The following is a 26,023-nucleotide window of genomic DNA, read 5'->3' on the forward strand; positions in this document are numbered from 1 at the left end:
CAAAGAGGAAGAGGTCTGTACTCCCGGTTCTTTCTGGTCCGCAAGAAGGACAAGAACGAGTTCAGGCCCATTCTGGACTTGCGACAGGCAAACAGGTGGATTCGCAGAGAAAAGTTTCGCATGCTGTCGTTGCATCAGATTTATCCTCAGTTGCAACAGGGAGACTGGCTATGTGCCATAGACCTACAGGATGCACACTTCCATGTGCCCATTGCACACAAACACAGGAAGTTCCTGCGATTTCAAGTCGGCACCAATCACTATCAGTACACGGTACTTCCGTTTGGGCTGAAGTCTGTGCCCAGGACGTTCTCGAAGTGCATGGCAGTGGTAGCGGCACACCTACGGAAGAACAAGGTGTTTGTCTACCCGTACCTGGACGATTGGTTGATCAAGGCCTCCTCCTTCTCGGAAGCTCAAGCGCACTTCCGGAAGACGTGCGTTCTCTTGAACAAGCTGGGGTTGCACATCAACATGTCCAAGTCTGTCCCGACTCCGGTCCAGTGCATTCAGTACTTGGGAGCCTCCATCAATACGCTGTCAGCAAGCGTGTCTCCTTCGGAGGAGCGACGATTATCACTCCTTCGGAAGGCCCAGGCTCTTATGTCCACTCCATCTACGACAGTGAGGACGGTGTCTTCTCTACTGGGATCAATGGCCTCTTGTATCTTCCTGACGCCACATGCGCGGCTGCACATGAGACCGCTGCAGGAGTGCTTAGAAGATCAGTGGGACCAGAGGAGAGGATCTTGGGACGACAGAATACGACTGTCTCTGCATGCTCTGCAGTCTCTGAAGTGGTGGTGTTCAGCGGAGAATCTCCTCAGAGGGGTTCCCTTCCACAAGGACATTCCCACACAGACTATCGTGACGGATGCGTCTCTCCAGGGATGGGGAGCGCACTCCGGAGACTTACAGATTAGATTCAAGGGACGTGGTCCCCGACGGAGTCCACGTACCACATCAATTTCCTGGAACTCAGAGCTGTTCACTTGGCACTGAAGGCTTTTCACCCGTCCTTCCAGACCAACTCTCTGCTTGTACAGACGGACAATACGACTACGATGTATTACCTCAACAAACAGGGGGGCTCGAGATCCCGCACTCTATCGCAGGAGGTGCAGGCGATCTGGCACTGGCTTCTGGCCCGAGGACTGTCGATAACGGCCACCCATCTGCCAGGTGTGCAGAATGTTCAGGCAGACGAGCTGAGCAGACTGATTCAGGAAAACCACGAATGGGTCATAAACGACGAAGTACTAGGAGAAGTCTTCGCAAGGTGGGGAACTCCAGACGTAGATCTGTTCGCCACCGCCGAAAACAGCAAATGCCGAGACTTCGCCTCCAGGTACTACCAGCCAGGGACGCTGGGGAACGCGTTATGGATCAACTGGTCGAACGGCTTTCTGTACGCTTTTCCACCCATTCCCCTGATCCCGACGGTTCTCATCAAGCTGTCCCAATCCAGTGCGAGGATGATTCTGATTGCCCCGGAATGGCCCAGACAGTGGTGGTTCACAGACCTGCTTCACCAGTCTCTCCTTCCTCACATGAAGCTGCCATGCAGGCCAGACCTTCTCACGAAGTTCGGGGGGCGAATGGTGCACCCCAACCTCTCGTCTTTGAGTTTGGCGGCATGGCTCCTGAAATAGTGCAATATGGCCATCTGAATCTCCCAGAGGATTGTATGGACATACTGAAGGAGGCTAAGCGACCTTCCACTAGGACTTCTTATGCTTACAAGTGGAAGAGGTTTTGCATCTGGTGCAAGTCTAAGAACTATGACCCTACGACATGCAAGGAGGATGTCATCCTTCCATATCTGCTACATCTGGCGCAGTCTGGCCTTAATGTACATTCCATTAAGGTTCATCTGGCTGCTTTGACTGCCTACAGGAAATGCCCTTCACAGACTTCCTTCTTCCAGATCCCTGTGATCAAAGATTTTCTGGAAGGCTTGAAGAAAGTATTCCCTCCTGTCAGGCTTCCTTCGCCTTCATGGGACTTGAATGTGGTGCTGTCCAGGTTGATGAAGGAGCCTTTTGAACCTATTCATAAGGCTTCGTTGCAGCACCTGTCCTGGAAGGCGGCGTTCCTCGTGGCCATTACATCGGCCCACAGGGTGAGTGAAATTCAGGCGTTGTGTTGCCAAGAACCTTATACTGTATTTCATGCTGCTAAGGTTGTCATGCGTACTCACCCTAAGTTTCTTCCCAAGGTTATTTCTGATTTTCATATCAACCAGACTATAACTTTACCTACGTTCTTTCAGAATCCTTCATCTCCAGCGGAAAGGTCTTTGCATTCCCTGGATGTTAGGAGGGTGCTGAAATTTTATCTGGATAAAACCAAAGATATTCGTAGGTCAGACCAATTGTTCATCAATTATGGATCAGTCAGGACGGGTCTTGCTACCTCTAAACAGTCCATCTCGAGGTGGATTGTGTCCTGCATACAATTGTGTTACTACAAAGCTAATAAGACCTTAGGGGGCCAACCTAAGGCTCATTCCACCAGGGGCAAAGCTGCCACGACAGCGTTGCTTCGTAATGTTCCCATTGCAGAGATCTGCAAGGCGGCCACTTGGAAGTCGGTCCATACCTTTGCTAAGCATTACTGCCTGGACGCTGATGCCAGGGCAGACGCTCAGGTTGGGCAGGCTTCGCTGCGGAATCTGTTCGCGCAATAGTGGCGTTATTTCTTCTTTCTCCACCGCCGCTTGGTGTGGGGATGGGCTTGCCATTCTATTCACTAGATTATGACTATACACAGAGATCCCCTACTACAGAAGGAGTAGTTTCTGTCCTGTAACTCCAGTTCTGTAGTAGGGGTATCTCTTTTATAGTCATAAGCACCCTCCCTCCTCCCCGGTGGAGAGAGATATTCATGTACGGAATGCTACAGGTCTGGCGTGTTACGCCTTCAAAAAGAACTGAAAGTAAATGGGACCTGCAGTGCATTCTGGGATACTGTGAAGATTCTGGAAAGTTCTCTTAAAGGCACAGTATCCTGTTCTGAGCCACATAATGGCAGCCTATGGGGCTTGTCTGTCCAGGTCCTCCTCTCTATCATTCCAGAGTGTTATTTGCTGTTTAAGCAAGGGAAATCTGTACAGGCTTTGCTGTTTTGTGGATTTTTTTTGTGGAATTTCTAGTTGAAGTACTGGACAGTGTAGCCTTTTTCAGGCTGCATTATCTGTCTTTAAATTCTCTCTTAAGTGTCTGTGCATTTCTGCATTTTTCGACACTCTAAGAGATTATTTTTGATTGCTCCGGGGTCCACGCACATGGGCGGGACTATTCACTAGATTATGACTATAACAGAGATACCCCTACTACAGAACTGGTGTTACAGGACAGAAACTACTCCTTACATGACGAGCTGAGCTCGTCATGAGCATGCGAGCGGCAGAACTCATGACGAGCTCAGCTCGTCATGAGCACGGAAGGGGTTAAACTGTTCAATCAAGCACAAACTTGCCTTCATTGTTCTGTGTAAACCATGGAGTTGTCTTGTTCATAAGCATTGAAATTTCTCACACAAAATTCCACAAAATTGCTCCAGCCCCTTCTGAATTACCAAAACTTGAACAATGGCATTACCCTCCTTGAGGTGGAATTTTGACCTTTGAACCATCAAATTGCTCCATGGACATGAAATTGCCCTCAATTATCCCTGAGCCACATAATAATTAACTCGTACAAATATAATGCAACAGCAGACAACGTAAACCATGCACCAGGATGACATGGCATTGAATGGTCCCACACATCAAGAACTTGCTCTTCGCACAATGAAATCGCCAAAATATGACGCATTAAATTTTGGCCCTGTCAACCCAATGAACCATAAAGTTTCCACACCTCCTTAAACAGACCTTTGCTCGCATAAGATGCTGTAATTGCCCCCTACAAGCCATATAATTGAAACCATGAGTCAAGGAAAGGCCAAAAGTCTCGGTCGCAAGAGATAACTTCCAGTTGACATGAGAAAGATGGTACTTCATCATCTGTGGGGGAGGGGCGTCAGAAGAATCCACATCTGTGGGTGAGGAATGAAGGGGCCAGGCACTGTGAGGCTGAGGGGTGGGACAAAAAGAGGTCTTAGAACTCACTGAATGAAGAATGATGGGGAGAAAGTCAAAAGGACTAACATATTTCTAAGAAAGACTTAACACCGGGCCCCGCTGGCTTGAAAACACGCATGGCTTCTTATTTTAAGAGACGTAATGAGAGAAACACCTGAGAAGGAGGACATTGGCTGTACTGGAAAGGTACACGGGTGGTGTGGTTTCGGGAATATCGAGGAGGGAATAGTGAGGCCACAGAATATCGTGTCCAGAACATCAACAGGTAAGCAAATATATATTTTCTGTAAATACATTCACAATATATTTATATATCTTCAAGGTACATAGATGTGGAGTTAATAGTAGATCTATACCTCCCTCTATGCACTCCCCTTCTCTATATCTTGGTCATTGATACTCTGGTTACGATATTGCGTGATCTCGGTATTCCCACCTCAATATTGCAATCTACACTCACAGGGTGGATCTACTGAAAATGTTCACATCACTCATGATTTCATGTTTATCTGTAGACTTATTTGTGGCACACTTTGCTCTCTGAGGTCGTCCGCGGATAATTACAGCTAAAATTAAAAATATATGCCAGCTAACACGTGGACTCTTTGCTACCTTTTGTGGCAGAGCCGAAAAGAGAACTGGAAAAGTACCCGCATGTTGATGGAAAGCTGTTGGCAACGTGTGGCAGGGCCTGTCCGTACCCATTTCTTTTTGGATTCAGGTCTTGTGTGCCCCACAGGTTGGATCTCCAGTACCACAGGGGAAAAGAAATTATTGAGAAATAAAAGTTATGTTGGGGGAAGAAAGGGGTGTTTGCAGAAGAGAAGCAGAAGTAAGGAATGTTCTAATGTTCTCTATTCGTCCTTCACCTTTAGTCAAGAACCAATTTTTTAAGGACATGGCTCATTTAAGTGACTTTTTTTCAGATCCTGCTGCTAAAGAGAAACAAGCATTTGCAATGGAATCGGTCTCGCATTTGCAAGAGTTTAAGCTATTGGCATTGTAAATGACAATGCCTTTTATTAATCTGTTTTGATAATTAACACATAAATAAAAGACATTGTCATTTACAGTGCCAATAGCTCATACTCTTGCAAATGCAAGACCTATTCAAAGAAGCAGCCTCCATTGCCCTGGGCTGCTTGCAAAGAGAAAGCCGGCATGGTGCACTGAATGTTGCAGGAAAGCATGTTGTGCCTGCAGTAGGAGAAACTCATTAAGGAAAATAGTGCTTATAGGATAAAAAAGACTCCCTGTGTAACAACCGAAGTAAACGGCCAGTTCTCATGGAGGGTTAGAAATGAAGACAAGGCGGTACTAAGGAGGGAATAACAAGCCTATTAGCGAATCATAACCCAGCATTTACGAAGGAAAATGTCCAAGCCAATGGCAAATATGGGCGGAGGGTGGGCGGGGCTTCTATTCCATACTTCAATACAGCATGGCTCGCCGAGCCTTTCATTGCGCTGCCCAGGCTCGACCTAATAAATGGATGATTGAATGGAGAGGAGCTTGAACAACAGTCATTTATGCCCCAGGCCCCCTTTACACTTGATGAAGTCATAAGCGTCTCGAAGCCCACCATGGTTTTAGAGTGTCACAAGTAAAGCATTAAGACACGACATGGGTGAAAAACGAGAGATGTGTAATTACTTCAGTAGAAAGTTTTTTTTTTAAAAAGACATAGGCCTGACTCTTGTCAATAAAACATGAAATAGCCACTGAAGATTGAGTGAGCCATGAAATTCTATGTAAATGTACACAAAATTCCTCCACAAAGCTCATACAATTGCACCATGTCTCGCGGAATTGTCACTGCCAGTGTGAGTAAGAAATTGTCCCTTGAGCTTTCCCCATAAGCCATAAAATTGCCCCCCCCCCCGCCCCCATAATATAATGAGGGGGAAACTATAGGAGGAGATAGAGTTAAGAGAAACAAAATATAGCAAACGGAACAATAAGGACAGTGATAAATGTGAGCAAAAGAGGCAAAAATAAAACGAACGAATTACCAGACAGGCCGTAAGCAAAACACACACACACACACACACATATTCCTTTTCTCGGGCACAAGAAATGAAAGCACACATTAGCACCAACTAATCGGTAAAAAAAAGGCACAAATATCGAACCTCCACATAGATTAAGGTTGAACCCTGATTACCACAAGCAAGCCTTGAAACTACACAGCACCAAATGCCCACACACACTGCAAGCATATACACCCCCGAATGCACCCATATACACCCACACACGATTGAATGGATGGATACACATTATAAAATGCACTCCCCGAATACGAAAACCCACATACACATTCATGCAGCAAAGGTAAAGGCACAAATACACTGTTCAAACACACACTTTCAATTGCACACAAACACCATAAAATGCACACAAACGCACTTACAACATCAAGTCCACACACACAAACACTCCCTTGTTATTTTGTCACTGGGACAGAGGCAAATACGCGCCCACAGCTGCACGCACTCATAACACACTTTCATTTTCACAGTCCCTTGTCCTTTAGCAAGGACACACAATACAGCAGAAGGGATAACCCGTGCCAACGAAGACCTCGTAACGCCGGAAGCGGACTACTTTGCAAGCAGTCGGTATTGTGTGCACCGTGGGTGCAGCGTCCGCAGACACACAATAATAAGCGGTATACATTGATCATTTAACAACAGGTGTGTGACTGAGTGCAGAGACACAACTGATGCAGCATGCATTCCCCATGCACTAACTAGTCGTGTCTTCTGCCCCGACCCAGCCCTTCCCTCCCCTTTCGAGACCCCCCCCCCCCCCGTCCCCTAGTCATTCTATACTGCCCCAATGCAAGGCTGCGCCGTCAGCATGTGTCACATTTACTTACAGTCTTTTTTTATTTTTATTAACCATCTTCCTTATTCCTTTTACAATTTATTCCTGCGGCTCTGGTACTTACTTTGCACTTTTTTTCAACACTTTTAGCATTGGGCACGGGGTCTGTGGTGGAGTGTCGTGTGCTCTGGAGTCACTGGGAGAGAGTGGTGGGGCTGGGGCGCTCTCCCGCTCCAGGCGGGGGTCAGGCACGCGGAGTTATTAATACCCTCAGATATCTGACCAACTTTGGAAGGCCTCAGCGCTGGCAGACGGTCAGGACAACCGGTCTGAACCCGATCTGCTAAAACGGAGCGCCCGGGGCGGGGGCAATGCCCATGCGTCTGGCGTGCCCCCCCTCCGGGGGTGTCCCGAGGCCAGTGTCGCGCGTTCACCGGCACGTGCGCGCTGGTACTTGACCGTCAGCTGGCAGAGTGCGTGATGTGTCACGCTGGGGGCGTGGGGCTGGTGACCCCCAGCATCCCTGCACAAGTGATGCGTCACACGAGCGCGAGCGTCAGGAGGGCTGTGAGCCTCACCTGATGAATACGTAAAAATTGGTCACCTGTCCACGTTGCCTGAACTAACTAATGAGCTCTTGCGTAGTTTAGAAGAAAACTGTATATTTTGATTCAAACTTTGTATTTGTCTCAAGAAATGTATGGCTTTTATTGTGTGCTTTGTATGTGGCGACGTGTGTATGCGTACACATGTGTAGGTTTGTGCCTGGGCGCGTATATATATATATATATATATATATATATATATATATATATATATATATATATATATATATATATATATATATATATATATACATATACATACATATATATTTTCTTACACACACTCATATATATACACACACACACACACACATATATATGTGCATTTGTGTCTATTCAAGAAAGTCTCTCTGTACATCAATGTGCATGTCTGTATGTTTCTGTGTGCGTATGTGATTACACATAAACTTCCGTGTGTGAATGTATGGTTGTGTGTAAGCCTATAGATGTTTAACTGTGCACGCATGTGTATGCTTGAGCATCTGTGTGTGTTCATTTGTAAGCCTGTGTGCCTGAGTGTAAATCTGTATGTGGGTGTCTACGCATAAATGCACATGTGCCTGTGTGTATGTTTGAGCATGAATAGGGCGTGCCGGCTGGTGGATATGTGTGTGAATGTGCATATATGGATTTGTCTGTGTGTATGTGATGTATAGCTGTGTGTAGATTACCTCTTTCTGCTGTTAAATCTACCAGTTTGCACCTTCCTTTACACTGGAAGTGTTATTTACTCCGAGATTATAGTGCTTAATTTGAGTCAGTGGTTCCGGTGCTCGACACCAGTGCTTAATTATCAACACCAGCACTTATAACCGATGGTGGCGCTGTCTGTCTAATTGTGAAATGAGCACAAGAGTTGTTTTATAATTCAATATACAATAAAAATGACAAATACCTGCCAAACAAGTCATTGATATAGCTTTGGGTGGCTTAGTAAAGACGCAGTTGTCACACTTGTGGGAGTGTGATGGTTAGTACTTGTGTTGGTACTGTCATTGGTATCACTGGCAGGGGAAATGGGTGTCACAAGCTACAGTGGCCTCCTGAACGAGGGTCCTGGTACTTCTTTTTTTTAATACAAATTAAGCACCAGACACTACCAGTATGAATTGTCTGATCTGTGGTCGTTTACGGCTGCTCTTTGGTACTTTTAGAACAGTTTCGCACTGGGATCTTCAGAGTGGACGGCACTGACCCCAGGAGTTGGGTTTCTGTTGCTTTCTGGGTTCAATCTGTATAGCATTGTCTGGTGCTTAACAGCTCCTTGATGGGTTTATGTTGCTCCTGGGTGGATTTCATTCAGTGTTTTGCTTATGGCATATAAGTGCCTCAAACAGGTTGCCTCTCCGCTACTGGATGAATGCCCTACGGCACTCTTTTTGGGGATTAACAGAGCTATACAAATCTCATAGCCTGGTATCACGCAATAGGTAAGCATGTATGTACGTCTATGGTAATCAAGAGGACAAACAGTAACACATGCACATCAAACGTCACAACAGTCTTCACAAGCTCTACAATAACTGTGTGGCAATCAGCAGGACAAACTGGACCAGAATCTACACAACTGGCAAACAAGAGTGTTTACAATCAGCATGGTTCTGTAGTAGGGGATCTCTGTGTATAGTCATAATCTAGTGAATAGTCCCGCCCATGTGCGTGGACCCCGGAGCAATCAAAAATAATCTCTTACAGTGTCAAAAAATGCAGAAAAGCATAGACACTTAAGAGAGAATTTAAAGACAGATAATGCAGCCTAAAAAGCTACACTGTCCAGTACTTCAACTAGAAATTCCACCATAAAATCCACAAAACAGCAAAATGCCTGTACAGATTTCCCTTGCTTTAACAGCAAACTCCCTCAGGAATGATAGAGAGAAGAACCTGGACAGACAAGCTCCATAGGCTGCCATTATGTGGCTCAGAACAGGATACTGTGCCTTTAAGAGAATCTTCCAGAACCTTCTCCCAGTATCCCAGAATGCATAGCAGGTCCAACTTACTTTCAGTTCTTTTTTCCGGCTCCTGCAAGCAGAACCCTGGAGCATTGAGCTCTCCCTTTTCAAGGGTTTTGTTGGTGTTTTTTCACTAAATTCGATTTTGTGTACTTTTAAAGTACTTTGGTGACTTTCTTCTTGGTTTTCTGCACTCTTTTGTTGTCCATAATGCCTGCATTATTTGACAAATGCCCGGAGTGCTCCAGGAAGAAGGCCAAGTCAGACCCCCATGAGGTGTGTATCCTCTGCCTTCCCTCTTCCCACATCCCAGAGGAGTGTGTGATCTGTAGAGGCTTCTCTGGCAGGACCCTGAAGGACAGGAGGAAGATCAGACTTCAGGGACTTGAAGAAAGAAGACTGAAGGCTCAAGGTGGGTCTGGAGGGGCTTCTACTGCCCATGCTGAGGCCTCTGGGGGGCTCCCCAGGGGCAGGAAGTCCAGCAAACGTCCAAGGTCTCCGTCTGGGTCGGTTGCTATGACCACGACGTCGAGAGGAAGGTCCACGGCCAGTTCCCGGTCTCCCCAGGGCTCTGGGTTGAGAAAACGTCGCCCGTCGACGTCGAGGGACTTACACAGGCCGCCGTCGAACCCGGTGTCGATTTCTTCGTCGCCACCGTCGGCGTAGAGTGGACGGCATCGGAGGGCCCGGCGTCGGCGCTCGCCGTCGAGGCGACACTGCCGTTCGCCGTCGAGGGCGAGGACATCGTCGTCGTCGAGGGGATCCTCGTCGTCGAGGCCGCCGTCGAGGACGGCGAGGTCGCCGTCGAGGCGGAAGAGGTCTCCGGCGCTGAAGAAGTTGACGTCGAGACGATCGAAGAGGTCGACGTCGAGGCGATCGAAGAGGTCGTCGTCGAGGCGGTCGAGGTCGCCGTCGAGGCGTCAGCGCCCGTCGTCGAGGTTTAGAGGTTCGTCCATCTGGTCGAGGTCGACGTCGAGGCATAGAAGCGGGTCGACGCCTAGGAGTGTGAAACGGTCGACGCCGAAGGGCCGCTCGACGTCGAAGGGACCACGGTCGACGTCTGAACACCGGTCTTCGACGTCAGGGGGTCGTAAGGACAGGCCGAGGACTGTGGGGGGCTCCCCTCAGAGAGGACAGGATGGTGGCTCGCCGGGAACGGCATACTCAAAGGAGTATACCCCGAAGAAGACTGTTACACCGCCTCCTCCTCCTCCTTTGCCTAGAGGTCCTCCTCCGAGGGCTTCGACTCCTCCTCCATTGCCTCCTCTACCTGCTCTTCCGTCAGGACCGCAGGCCCCGGTGCCGGGTGCTCCTCCTCCGGTTCCACCGAGATCGGTGTCGATGCCCAGACTTCCGACACCTCCGAAGAAGACTCCTAAGTCGAAGGTTCCTCCTAAGCCCAAGACGTCCGACCCGGGGAAGCCGGCGGAGCGTCCCAGACCCAGGAGATCGAGGTCACGCTCAGGGAGAAGAGACAGATCTAGGAGTGGACACGGATCCTCCTCGAGATCCAGACATCGCCATAGGAGGCATAGGTCCAGGTCCCGTTCGGCCTCTGGGACCCGTTCATATTCACCTACATTGTCGGATTCACCGGAGACGAGGGTGTCTCCGATAGATGACATTGGCACGTTCCAGGAGGTTCTCCTGAGAGGGGCGGCGAAGTTGGGGATCAAGGTGACGGCCTCTACGCCCACAACTTCTGTGATCCTCGAGACTTTGCACAAGAAGCACCTGTCTCGCCCCCTACTGCCTTTGGTGCCAGGACTGGTTGAGCCTGCTGAACAGCTCTTCCTTACGCCAGCAGTGGTGAAAGCTGCTCCCTCCAGGCTTGTCAAGAAGTACAGGGCTCCAGAGTGGGACCCGGCCTTCTTGCGGAAGGACCCAGTGCCTGATTCGGTGATTGTGACGGCGGCTCGGAAACTACATGCTACCTCCCCGTCCTCCACTGTGCCTCCGGATAAGGAGAGCCGCTGGATTGACTCAGCTGGACGGAAGGCGTGTGGGACGTCTTCCACGACGATGAAGGCCTCCAGTGACTCGGCGTTGTTGGGACGATACGACCGTGCACTGTGGGATTCCATGGAACAGTTTGCGGACCTTGTCCCGCGCGACAGGAAAGAGGACTTCATGGAGATCGTCCAGGAAGGGATGCTGGTTTCGAACCAGGCCATCAGCGCCGCGGCGGATATCTCCCTGCTGGCGGCGCATGGATACTGCCACGGTATCAATCAGAGACGCCATGCTTGGCTCCGGCTGACGTCGCTCAAGCCTGAAGCGCAACAACGAGTGGTAAATCTGCCGTTTTCCGGCGACACCCTCTTCGGGAAACACGCAGATGACGAAATGGCCAGGATGAAGGCCGAGGCTGAAACCCTGACGGCTGTGGGCTTGGAGAAGCCCAAAGAAAAGAAACCCTACTGCCAGTTCCAACGACGGTTCGGGTCGCAGGGTAGAGGAAGGGGACAGTCTTCTGGGCAACAACAGCAGCAGCAACAACAGCAGCAATACAGAAGACCCTTCCAGAAACGTCAGAGGGGTAGAGGTGGACAGCAGTCCTCTACCGCGAACAAGGGCCCGGCTAGGTCTCCACCCTGAGCGGTTACTTCCCCTTCGTCCGTTACCCGCTCCGGTGGGGGGAAGCGTTCAATTTTTTCTGGCAGAGTGGAGAAAAATTACTCAGGACAAGTGGGTGCTGAATATTGTTTGCAATGGATACAGTCTTCGGTTCATCAGCCCTCCTCCATCGATTCCTCCGGTCAGCTCGCAGTATCAACTGCGCGAGCTCCAGGTGGAGGCCGACATCCTTCTAAGGAAAAGGGCGATAGAAGATGTACCTCTGTCTCAAAGAGGAAGAGGTCTGTACTCCCGGTTCTTTCTGGTCCGCAAGAAGCACAAGAACGAGTTCAGGCCCATTCTGGACTTGCAACAGGCAAACAAATGGATTCGCAGAGAAAAGTTTTGCATGCTGTCGTTGCATCAGATTTATCCTCAGCTGCAGCGGGGAGACTGGCTTTGCGCCATAGACCTACAGGATGCGTACTTCCATGTGCCCATTGCACACAAACACAGGAAGTTCCTGCGATTTCAAGTCGGCACCAATCACTATCAGTACACGGTACTTCCTTCGGGCTGAAGTCTGCGCCCCGGACGTTCTCGAAGTGCATGGCAGTGGTAGCGGCACACCTGAGGAAGAACAAGTTGTTTGTCTACCCGTACCTGGACGATTGGTTGATCAAGGCCTCCTCCTTCTCGGAAGCTCAAGCACACTTCCAGAAGACGTGCGTTCTCTTGAACAAGCTGGGGTTGCACATCAACATGTCCAAGTCTGTCCCGACTCCGGTCCAGTGCATCCAGTACTTGGGAGCCTCCATCGATACGCTGTCAGCAAGCGTGTCTCCTTCGGAAGAGCGACGTTTATCACTCCTTCGGAAGGCTCAGGCTCTCATGTCCACTCCATCCACGACAGTGAGGACGGTGTCTTCTCTGCTGGGATCGATGGCCTCTTGCATCTTCCTGACACCGCATGCGCGGCTGCACATGAGACCGCTGCAGGAGTGCTTGGAAGATCAGTGGGAGCAGAGGAGAGGATCTTGGGACGACAAGATACGACTGTCTCTACATGCTCTTCAGTCTCTGAAGTGGTGGTGTTCAGCGGAGAATCTCCTCAGAGGGGTTCCCTTCCACAAGGACATTCCCACTCAGACTATCGTGATGGATGCTTCTCTCCTGGGTTGGGGAGCGCACTCCGGAGACCTGCAGATTCAAGGGACGTGGTCCCCGTCGGAATCCACGTACCACATCAATTTCCTGGAACTCAGGGCTGTTCACTTGGCGCTGAAGGCTTTTCAACCGTCCTTCCGGACCAACTCTCTGCTTGTACAGACGGACAATACGACCACGATGTATTACCTCAACAAGCAGGGGGGCTCGAGATCACGCACTCTGTCTCAGGAGGCGCAGGCGATCTGGCATTGGCTTCTGGCTCGAGGACTCTCGATAACGGCCACTCATCTGCCAGGTGTGCAGAATGTTCAGGCAGACGAGCTGAGCAGACTGATTCAGGAAAACCACGAGTGGGTCCTAAACGACGAAGTACTAGGAGAAGTCTTCGCAAGGTGGGGCTCTCCAGACATCGATCTGTTCGCCACCGCCGAAAACAGCAAATGCCGAGACTTCGCCTCCAGGTACTACCAGCCGGGGACGCTGGGGAACGCGTTATGGATCAACTGGTCGAACAGCTTTCTGTACGCTTTTCCACCCATTCCCCTGAATCCAGCGGTTCTCATCAAGCTCTCCCAATCCAGGGCGAAGATGATTCTGATTGCCCCGGAATGGCCCAGACAATGGTGGTTCACGGACCTGCTTCACCGGTCTCTCCTTCCTCACATGAAGCTGCCGTGCAGGCCGGACCTTCTCGCGAAGTTCGGGGGGCGGATGGTGCACCCCAACCTCTCGTCTTTGAGTTTGGCGGCATGGCTCCTGAAATAGTGCAATTTGGCCATTTGAATCTCCCAGAGGATTGTATGGACATACTGAAGGAGGCTAACCGACCTTCCACTCGGACTTCTTATGCTTACAAGTGGAAGAGGTTTTGCATCTGGTGCAAGTCTAAGAACTATGACCCTACGACATGCAAGGAAGATGTCATCCTTCCATATCTGCTACATCTGGCGCAGTCTGGCCTTAATGTCCATTCCATTAAGGTTCATCTGGCTGCTTTGACTGCCTACAGGAAATGCCCTTCACAGACTTCCTTCTTCCAGATCCCTGTGATCAAGGATTTTTTGGAAGGCTTGAAGAAAGTGTTCCCTCCTGTCAGGCTTCCTTCGCCTTCATGGGACTTGAATGGGGTGCTGTCCAGATTGATGAAGGAGCCTTTTGAACCTATTCATAAGGCTTCGTTGCAGCACCTGTCCTGGAAGGCGGCGTTCCTCGTGGCCATTACATCGGCCCGCAGGGTGAGTGAAATTCAGGCGTTGTGTTGCCAAGAACCTTATACTGTATTTCATGCTGCTAAGGTTGTTATGCGTACTCACCCTAAGTTTCTTCCCAAGGTTGTTTCTGATTTTCATATCAACCAGACTATAACTTTACCTACGTTCTTTCAGAATCCTTCCTCTCCAGCGGAAAGGTCTTTGCATTCCCTGGATGTTAGGAGGGTGTTGAAATTTTATCTGGATAAAACCAAGGATATTCGTAGGTCAGACCAATTGTTCATCAATTATGGATCAGTCAGGACGGGTCTTGCTACCTCTAAACAGTCCATCTCGCGGTGGATTGTGTCCTGCATACAATTGTGTTACCAAAAAGCTAATAAGACCTTAGGAGGTAAGCCTAAGGCTCATTCCACCAGGGGCAAAGCTGCCACGACAGCATTGCTCCGTAATGTTCCGATTGCAGAAATCTGCAAGGCGGCCACTTGGAAGTCGGTTCATACCTTTGCTAAGCATTACTGCCTGGACTCTGATGCTAGGGCGGATGCTCAGGTTGGACAGGCTTCGCTGCGAAATCTATTCGCACAATAGTGGTGTTGATTCTCTTTTCTCTACCGCCGCTTTGGTGTGGGGATGGGCTTGCCATTCTATTCACTAGATTATGACTATACACAGAGATCCCCTACTACAGAAGGAGTAGTTTCTGTCCTGTAACTCCAGTTCTGTAGTAGGGGTATCTCTGTTATAGTCATAAGCGCCCGCCCTCCTCCCCGGTGGAGAGAGACATATTCCTTTAAGGAATGCTACAGGTCTGGCGTGTTACGCCTTCAAAAAGAACTGAAAGTAAGTTGGACCTGCTATGCATTCTGGGATACTGGGAGAAGGTTCTGGAAGATTCTCTTAAAGGCACAGTATCCTGTTCTGAGCCACATAATGGCAGCCTATGGGGCTTGTCTGTCCAGGTTCTTCTCTCTATCATTCCCGAGGGAGTTTGCTGTTAAAGCAAGGGAAATCTGTACAGGCTTTTTGCTGTTTTGTGGATTTTATGGTGGAATTTCTAGTTGAAGTACTGGACAGTGTAGCTTTTTAGGCGCTGCATTATCGGTCTTTAAATTCTCTCTTAAGTGTCTATGCTTTTCTGCATTTTTTGACACTGTAAGAGATTATTTTTGATTGCTCCGGGGTCCACGCACATGGGCGGGACTATTCACTAGATTATGACTATAACAGAGATACCCCTACTACAGAACTGGAGTTACAGGACAGAAACTACTCCTTACTATGATCATCAGCAGGACAAACTGTAAATCCTCATGCTAGATGACATTTCTAATGTAGCAGACATCCTATGGAGAAGTGTGCTGCCCATCTGCAAAGCTCTTCAGCGCCTCATCAGGGGTAGCAAGTGCTACGTAAATACCAACACAATAGCATACTGTACCGGCAGTGTGCAGCTGCCCTAATGCTGCCAGTAAGTGTTCACCGACACAGATCTCCTCAAAAAACCAGTGGGGGACTAACATTATTTTTATGCACGTGGGCAGGTCAGGGCGCTACAATGAGCAGACTGACATGTCAACATGACAAACCTCACAACTTGGGCAAAAGGGGAGCAAAAACCTAGTTACATACCACACAACACGAGTGCAGAAACCCAACAGATATGTTCAATAGACAGAAAGCGACTTTTACGAAAGAGTCGGATTTCATTCAACTGCCAAGAGAGGCCAGTGTCATCACTTGGATATCCTTCCTTCCTACCACAACACCTCTTGATCACAGAGGGGAAAGATGTGGTTCGGATTTCACATGGATCACTGAAATTACAACAAGAGGAAATACAGAGGGAAGGTGAAAAAAATGACCAATTTAGTCACTTATTTCGAGGAAATAAACATAGGATATCTATTTAGTTGGGTGATGGAAAACATTTTTTTTTAGTGCAGTGCAAGTGAGTGAGAATTAAAAAGGATTTGAAAGAAAAAAATCTTTTTATTACAATATCTCTTCCAATCCTCTTAAAAAAGGTGCAGAAAGCGGCTTTTAACAAATAGGCCACTTAACAAAGATGGTCGACTAGTTTCAGCCTGGTGGGCTACTTGCCCAGGTTTTCTTCAGGACCTAAGTTTTAAATGGCTACTGCATTCTTATATTCGTGCAAATGTGCATAAAATAATTACAACCTTGTACATAATACCTCAATACAAGCAGGGTGGTCTTCACACCTGTCTTGTATGAGGTACAAACCTCCCCTCACCTGATAACCACTCAGGTATATGAGACACCGCCCTCTCCGTCGGTGCCTCGGGCTTTCCCTGAGATCGTGGCCCACCAGGCTGAAACTAGTTGACCATCTTTGTTAAGTGGCCTATTTGTTAAAAGCCGCTTTTTGCACCTTTTTAAGAGGATTGGCAGAGATATTGTAATAAAAATTTTTTTTTCTTCCAAATCTTTTTTAAATCTCAAAAAAAAATTCCATCACCCAACTAAATAGATATCCTATGTTTATTTCCTCGAAATAATTGACTAAATTGGTCATTTTTTTCACCTTCCCTCTGTATTTCCTCTTGTTGCGATTTCAGTGATCCATGTGAAATCCGAACCACATCTTTCCCCTCTGTGTCAAGAGGTGTTGTGGTAGAAAGGAAGGATATCCAAGTGATGACACTGGCCTCTCTTGGCAGTTGATGGAAATCCGACTATTTCGTAAAGATCGCTTTCCTGTCTATTGAGCATATCTGTTGGGTTTCTGCACTAGTGTTGTGTGGTATGTAACTAGGTTTTTGCTCCCCGTTTGCCCTTTCTTTAGACCACCAGATTTGTTTGTAATGGATATAATTTGAACTGGGGATTAAATCTGTGAGTTGGTCGGTAAACTGTCCTTAGGACCCTCTTCCCTTTGTGGATTCGTTTGTTAAAGCCTCACAACTTCACAGCTACACCGCAGATGAGCACCATGAGTTATGTAAAGTGCACAAATTAACACAATGCTGCAATCTTTCGGTTAGGATATATTGCAAGCTATGTTTCAGGCTTTTATTGTATAGCTCTGATGCTAGACCGTGGCAGTTTCAAAGCACTAACAGCAGTGCTTCATTTGTAAATAAGTAAGTGCCAGGGCCCTGTCAGTAGTCCACTTACAGTGCCGACTGCCAATTACAGTTTCAACACAACTACTAACCATCACACTCATACAGGTGTGACAATTCAGACTATTCCAGACCCAAAAGCTATAGGAATGTCTCTGCCAGCAGGTATTAGTTATTTCTAATGTATATTGAATAAATAAAACAACTGTTGTGTTTGGCTCTAAATTATACTAACAGCGCCCCCATGTGGCAGCGTGTCATAAGTGCCGGTGTTGACAATTAAGTTCTGGTGCCGAGTGCTGGAAACCACTGGCTCAAATTGAGCACTGGCTAACAGGGACGTTTAACTGTGATGCTCTAAGAGTGACACAGCTTTTCAAATGCTTTTTAAATCTCAAACTGATTCTGCACTGCTACCCTCCTGTGTTTTGACACAGTTTGTTGGTGCCGTACGGTCATTTCAAACAACCCATAAGATAACATGGGATATGATACCCTAGGTCGGAGCATGCCCCCTCCCCCACACAGACGCAGTGGGGTTCAGCAGTACTACATTGAGTTAAGGACAATTTGTCAGTCTGGTCATGGACTAAATACTGTTGATGTCACATAGTGAACAGTCCAAAGTTCACTCGAGAGTGATGCACGGGTGTGGGTGGGAAGTTTCCGTTGGCAACCAATAAGATTTTTGATTGAGTGCTGGTGGACATTCCAGGGGCAGTAGTCACCAATGAAAGGACTTCCGGCTGCCTAAGGTCTTAAATCCTGTGTCAACGACTGAAAGGTTAATTCTGAAGCGAAATCCCAGTGGCTCCCCGGCTGGCATCGGCTCTCTAGACAGGATCTAGTCTTTCGCCCATACACTGCGAAGTCTCAGCTGGACAAGGGCAGATCAGGTTGCCACACTGGCTCCCACCCCGGCAGCAGCTACGATGACCCGGCTGCACTGCTTACTGTAAGGCAATGATTCATCCACAGTGAGGCAGCAAATGTCTGTGGGTCCAACCCCCCAGAGATCAGGTGAAAAGCCCCAATAATCCTCCTTTCATGTAGGTTACTGTGGGAGGGTTATTTTTGTATTTGGGTTTGGCACCAACAGGAAATTCTCTCCCACTGCTTCTGTGGGATGTGGGTGCCTTGAGCTGTGACCACTCTAGCGGAATGTGGACAGCGCCTCCTGGTGGTGTTTTACTGGTGGTACACCTTGAAACTGTATAGGGCAGCGGTTCTTAACTTTTTGGCTTCTGTAGAACCCCAAAGATTCACTATTGGAAGCCGGGGACCCCAGCCTAGAACTTTTCTATGATCTGAACCTCAAAACAATACCCAAAACCACAGAAAGTATACATTAAACAAATACATAAATTATGAAAAAAGTTGTATTTAAATAGCAGAGTAAAAATAAAAATACACATTTTTTAATTTTAATGGGAAAGTTGGAGTGTTTCAAAATGTAGTTTTTTTAAGACAGAGCTACGTGCTATAACCAAGCATTTCACTTTGTCTTTTCGACTTCTGTTTCATGCCGTCTTTCTGTCAGCGCATAGCAATGCTGTGAATGAATCCACCAAGCCTCCCAGGGCTGTTTGCTGCACGTGTGTTGCACCCTCGAATAGATGAGTTACTCACGAATGGACTTGAATAACCCGAGATCCCTGCGCTGTCCAGAGAACCCCCCTCACAAAGCAACAACGGCGGTCCCTCCAATGGCCCCTTGTGCAGTAGAACCTAACGGAAAACACTGTAATTGCATTCATAGCGCTTACTGCCGCTGACGAGGAGTCGAAGCGCTTTTTTGACAACTAAATAACATCGTTAAGAAGCAGAAATGCGCTCTGCATCAGGATTCTGGGCGCAGGGAAGTGATTAAATTCTCCCTTTCCACTAATATTTCTTAATTCCTTTTTGGCCCCAAAGGACACCTAGACATAGTGAAAATAAGAGGAAGAAAAAAAACTGTTCTCTATCCCCAATCAGCCACGTTCTCTGCCACTTCCTCTTTCTTGCGCTCAAATGATTGGGTAAGAAGTGAACCGCAAAACACTCAACTATTACAGTTTGAACTTGAATCTATTCTGACAGCTGCAGGACCCGCCAGAAAACTTTAACAGGGACAGAATGCAACAACAGCACTTGTCATTGTAGGTTGATGCATATACGGCTGCTGCAGTGGAAACCTCAATGAACACTACCAGCCTGCCACCCAGTGGCCATTTGTGGAACTGCGGCTGCTGCAGTTTCTGATGAGCCCACTGGTTCTTAATCTTCACTTCTTTGGACCTCACTTAATCCATGACGAGTTACCCTTGTCATTAGCACTGAAGGGGTTAATCATTATTGGAGTCCGGGGAACCCCACTGAATGACTGTTGGAAGCCGGGGACCCAGGCATAAGTAATGTTGATCATTTGAACCTCAAAACAATTCACAAATGAAAACAGCTGACACAAAGGTTCTCTATGTATTCTACATGGATGGATATATATATATATATATATATATGAAGAAAAAAAATGAAAATAAGGAGGAGAGAACTCTGGGTAGGTCTCAGTTTAGGTGGAAAGCAGTTCCTGTTAGAGCACTCTCAACACCAGCGACACTCTAGATCTGCTCACCTCAGATGTCTGTTTTTCTATCAAAGTTTTTAAGCATAGGAGTAGCACAGTGCTATCCACGCCGAGATAGAAAATGACAAAGTCTTTAAGCATAGGACTAGTACAGTGCAGTCCTTGCCGAGCTGTAAAATAACAAAAGCCATTTATCACTCCAGGCACAATATTACAGCTTTGAATTGGTAAAATACCAACTCAAGCCAACCTGAAATGAGTAAAAGCAACCCCTGCCACAGTGTTTCGCTCTAATTAGAGCTCTTCAGAGAGGTATAGCTTTGTCCAAACACAAGGGAGCACCCAGTATTAAGTCAAAACAAAACCCTTTCAGGCATAGAGTGACGCATAAATTATGAAAAAAAGAAGGAGAGAACTCTGGGTAGGTCTCAGTTTAGGTGGAAAGCAGTTCCTGTTAGAGCACTCTCAACACCAGCGACACTCTAGATCTGCTCACCTCAGTGCTATCCACGCCGAGATAGAAAATGACAAAGTCTTTTGCCATTTAAACAGCAAAGTCTTTAAGCATAGGACTAGTACAGTGCAGTCCTTGCCGAGCTGTAAAATAACAAAAGCCATTTATCACTCCAGGCACAATATTACAGCTTTGAATGGCAAAAGACTTTGTCATTTTCTATCTCGGCGTGGATAGCACTGTGCTAATCCTATGCTTAAAAACTTTGATAGAAAAACAGACATCTGAGGTGAGCAGATCTAGAGTGTCGCTGGTGTTGAGAGTGCTCTAACAGGAACTGCTTTCCACCTAAACTGAGACCTACCCAGAGTTCTCTCCTTCTTTTTTTCATAATTGATGCGTCACTCTATGCCTGAAAGGGTTTTGTTTTGACTTAATACTGGGTGCTCCCTTGTGTCTGGACAAAGCTATACCTCTCTGAAGAGCTCTAAATAGAGCGAAACACTGTGTCAGGGGTTGCTTTTACTCATTTCAGGTTGGCTTGAGTTGGTATTTTACCAATTCAAAGCTGTAATATTGTGCCCGGAGTGATAAATGGCTTTTGTTATTTTACAGTTCGGCAAGGACTGCACTGTACTAGTCCTATGCTTAAAGACTTTGCTGTTTAAATGGCAAAAGACTTTGTCATTTTCTATCTCGGCATGGATAGCACTGTGCTAATCCTATGCTTAAAAACTTTGATAGAAAAATAGACATCTGAGGTGAGCAAATCTAGAGTGTCGCCGGTGTTGAGAGTGCTCTAACAGGAACTGCTTTCCACCTAAACTGAGACCTACCCAGAGTTCTCTCCTTCTTTTTTTCATAATTTAGCGTCACTCTATGCCTGAAAGGGTTTTGTTTTGATATATATATATATATATATATATATATATATATATATATATATATATAGAGAGAGAGAGAGAGAGAGAGAGAGAGAGACATGATTTATTAAATGTTTTAATTACACGATCCTGGCAGACACCTATGCCTGTTAGCAATTATGTTTTTAGCAAGAATTAATACAGTCCAAAACTTCTACCCTGAGGGATTGTCAAAGGGGGTAACCAACAACAAAATTATTTCCCAGCAAAGGGTAATCAGTGAGATTAATTAAGCAAAATAACAGACTACATGCTTTATCATGGTGCAAAAACAATCCACCCGTAAGGCATTTGACTTTAACGTAATATGTTACATAGTAAAAGAAATCAGGCTTGTGTAACTTTTCATAAAAAACAGATCTGAGCTATTACATCTGAAATACCTTTCCTAGTGAACTGATCACGCCTCTGCCCTTTATCAGTGGCTTGTCACCATACCTTCTGTGTTGGGCACAAGCATTCTAACAAAGCATCCATTATGCATACAGTAATACATGGGCAAGTATGTACAATATTGCAGTAGTTGAAACAATATAAAATCCCTACCAATAGAGCCTAATAATGATTACAATAGTGGAAATATTCTGTTATCATGGTTTGTTTGGGTGGGTCACCTACACCAAAACCCTTGCCTAATACAGTAACCTGTGAGATTCCATGTAACAAAATACTTACCAATAGGATTTAGCACAGTGTAAAAGCAATCCATCCTCAAAAGCCTATTGCCTTTAATACATCCTCTTCACATTAAGTAAGTCAGGCCTACTTGCTTTGTCATTACGTTTCATAATACATATATGAAACTCATGGAACCTAGCATAATTTTTCCCGATGAACTGATATGCCTATAGTCAGTAACCATCAGGGGTCCATTCAAGTGCTCATAAACTGGCAACCATCACACACACTTCTAACAGTACACATATTTAGAAAAACACAGTTTTCAAAACCATTATACAACCTCTCTCAATAGGGCTGAACAAGAATCATCACCCTGCATATAACCAAGGGTATGTCAGAGTGGAGGGGCAACACTAAAACATTGCCTACTAGGGTGAGGTTACACAGAACAAAATATTTGTCTATAACCAGTAACACAACATGACAACGACCCACTTTTAACACTTTCTTCTCTGGCTAATTAAAATACTATCTCCCCTAAGTGGGCCTATCAAGCGTTCTCAGAGAGCAAATCTTCTATAGCCACTGTTGCAGGGATTCTGCACATACACAGAACTATGCGCAGGAATACGGGACCTTGGTGTATAAGGGCTCAGCCTTCCTATCGCCTCAGTACCCACAATCCCAGGACCGACTAGCTATAGTGTCTCACTCACTCTCTTATACAATCACAAAGATGCAAATGATTAGACACCCCAGAACACAACACTCCCAACTCTTGTTGCCCTTGACCCCAAACAATATGTCCTGGGCGTTGGGGTATAGGAATTCCACATCCCTGCTGAGGTCACTACACTTATGGGTTTTAAGTCACCGCTAAAGCAGGCCTTTCAATCCTGAAGGCAGCGTGCTGGGTTATAAGTGTGAGGTTATAAGTGTGAGGCTCCTGATAGTATGATCCTTGCATGAGCAGGGCACCCCCTACAAACCCCAGAGTCGATTCTCCTGGCTTTGTAAGTGTGGTCAGCCATTTTGATACATATAGTGGCCATGCGTCATTACGTGCTATCTAACTATATATAGGCTGTGCTAAACCTGGGTATGTTTGGTATCATATATAACACAAAATTTAGGTGTGGTGGCTATATCTCAGAAACCTTAGGATAGGAAGAATTCCAGGTCTGGGTGAGTGAGTCCAATGTTTTATTGTACACAGACCCACATAATGTTTTGTGGTCTCCTATTGAGGAAGATAATTCCAAGAATTGGACAAGGTGGGCTCACTCACGCAATGTGACATGCTTCATCATAGGCCACCTCGTCCCTCCCTGGTAGGATGATACCACCAGGGCGGCCTCAACCTCAGGGTTGGACTATCCAGAGGGAATTCTTAGATATTTCTTTTCTACTCTGGATAACAGTGGTCCAGTTACCAACTAAAAATTCCTCTAGGTGTACCAACAAGTATCCTTTTATTCATGTGGTACTTTGGGTATGAATAAAAATCGATAACCGTAAGGTAATGGAAGGGTATGGCTCCTGATAGTATGATCCTTGCAACCACAAATTTTTCACCAACATGTTTCTGCCCTTCCTAATAGCCTACTCGGTCTGGGGCATTCATCAGGGTTATTAGCTTGTTTTCCTACCCTATCAATAAGCGAGGGTCAGGATAATGTGATTATGCTATGAATGTAAAGTCAAACAGAGAGGGACTATCTCTCTGGGATACAGAAATCTGAGTTAGACATCTAAAATGTTAGGAGACCCAAACATAATAAATGCAACCATCTAAGACATATCAGGCGACAAATCAACGGGGAACATTCTGCTTGGTTTCCCTGTATGTCTTAAAATTTGGTCTGTTAAAACCAAACCATTCTAGACTGCTTTTTAATACGCCCGATGGATCAGAATTAGGAAACATGTTTATGGCAATGATAAGAAAAAAAAACAATATGGGTGTAGACCGGTTTCTTTTTAAATTTGGAGATCCCAAAAAATCAAATTAAAAGTACTTGTAGCATTAGTTAGAATGTGGTATACTATTAGGCAATGGTCCAAATTAGACTACTATTCCCACACGGCCCAAATATAGGAATCTCCAGGGGCCTCAGGAAACAAAGAAGTCTCCTTTCGGTATTGGGAATTACAAGACACCATAGATGGAGAATGCTGCCTGGCAGAAGAATTGTAGGGAAGATGCATGCCGAGGGCAGAAGAATTGTAGGGAAGATGCATGCCGAGGGAGCAGTTACAAAATACATGGCAAGTATTGATGCACACATTATATCCCACTGTCAAGCCTGCTTCTTTAAAGAGAAACCACCTCTTTTCACTCCACTGGGCATACATAACACCTGAGAATCTGTCAAAGATGAGGAAAGGAAGACCTACTATATGCGCAAAGTGTGGTCTAGAAAAGTCGACGCATGTCCACGTTTCAGCAATGACTGGGAATCATGAGGTTTTGGTGATGAAGTGGGAAAGACAGTTTCAGGTATTTGGGGTCTACATATTGAGATAAGCCTTTCATTGACCATTTTTTTTTTTTTTTTTTTGAAAACCTTTATTTGTACAAAAAGGATATACAGGTCGAGGCCTACATCCAATCTGGCCGGCCACAATACGAAAAGCAGACGAAAAATCCAGAGAGAACAGTACAGAATCAATCATAAAGGAGCATGAGCAACACAATCTTAAAAAGGGGAAGGAGAAAAGAAGATCTAGACGGCCAGCAATCAGGAGCAAAGAAGGTTAATTTTATAATATAGGGAAAAGGGGTATGACAGGCTTAATGGCAACATAGAAGAATCCGGAGTCCCCAGATAAACCATTGGCAACAAAGAGGGGAAAGGGCCATAATACAGGAGTATCAGTACTGTATACATCGGTACGAAAACAGGTGCGGTAAATACAAACAATATGCAGTTATTAACAACTTCGCCCGCCCACCACTCAGAAGCACATAGGAACTAGGACAGAGGGGCCGGAGGAGCGACTTCACCAATCCTAGCCCATCATAACAACCTTGGAAGAAAAAGAAAGGGGGGGGGGGAAGGGTAAGAAGAAAGGGAAAGAAAAACACAGTCGAAAGAAGGAGTGCCGCGCAGAAAAATCACGCCCCGAAAGGCAGGACAGACGCAGCACTCCAATAAAGATACACAAAAGGGCCATAGAACTGAGGAAAAAGAAACATCATAGAAAACCCATCCCACCCATCCCACCCTGCACCCCTGCAGAAGGCTACGGCCTACCCTCCAAACAGCGTGCCTGTCGCCCTAAACCTGAACCCGAAATGCAGTAGAGAGAAGAAAGAAGAAGAGTAAGGAGACAAAAAAGAAGAAAAGAAAAAACAAAGAAATGAATGGGGGGGAGGAGCAAAAGGGCATAAACAAATACGGTCGGCCACAGCCCTCCGCCCAACCATAATCGTATTACGTGGGAACCAGAACGTCACGATCTCGAGCGCCATAAAAACTGACAGGGGGGTCTCCCACAGCGCCATGAATATAGACAACTGCGCCATGAATCCGTACACCAATAAACCACCGGGAGTCGTGCGTCTCACCCCAATCCTTTCTTAACCACAATTCCCACCCACCACATGACAAATTGAAGTGAGCAACACGATGCGAGGCAAGCACACAATTGAAAGAAAGTACGATCAAGACGTAGACCAGGGAGGGCAGTCGATCTGCAAGTGAACAAAAGTTCAGATAGGTAGTTCAAATGTCTCAGCAATAGCAACACAAACAGCAAAAAATAGGAGTTCAGTCTCGTAGGTCGGAAAAGCGGTGGTGTACTTGCAAAGGAAAGAGACAACCTCGTCAAGGCAGCAACAGGAAGCAGTCCACCATATTTCTCAGGCATCCGGGGAGGAACGGGCCTACGCTCTATATCCAGGTCCCCTAACTTCAACCATAGAAGAGCAGGAAGTTCCAAAGCCACCGGCCCACA

General features: G+C 46.6%; 1 protein-coding gene across 3 annotated transcripts in view; it reads left to right on the plus strand.

The window, feature by feature from the left end:
- The first annotated feature begins 3,928 nt into the window (after nucleotides 1–3,928).
- LOC144798343 (protein-lysine 6-oxidase-like) overlaps nucleotides 3,929–26,023 on the plus strand; it is an 85,239-nt gene continuing 63,144 nt past the window's right edge. Inside the window, exon 1 of one of the 3 annotated variants that reach the window (XM_078669179.1) lies at nucleotides 3,929–4,352. In XM_078669179.1, coding sequence (XP_078525305.1) covers nucleotides 4,229–4,352 — 124 coding nt within the window. In that variant the 5' untranslated portion in view covers nucleotides 3,929–4,228. The remainder of the gene's footprint in view (nucleotides 4,353–26,023) is intronic. The other 2 variants (XM_078669178.1, XR_013603508.1) reach the window with 2 other exon arrangements.

Source organism: Lissotriton helveticus, chromosome 12 (assembly GCF_964261635.1).
Source record: "Lissotriton helveticus chromosome 12, aLisHel1.1, whole genome shotgun sequence".
In the NCBI taxonomy this organism is placed as follows: domain Eukaryota; kingdom Metazoa; phylum Chordata; class Amphibia; order Caudata; family Salamandridae; genus Lissotriton; species Lissotriton helveticus.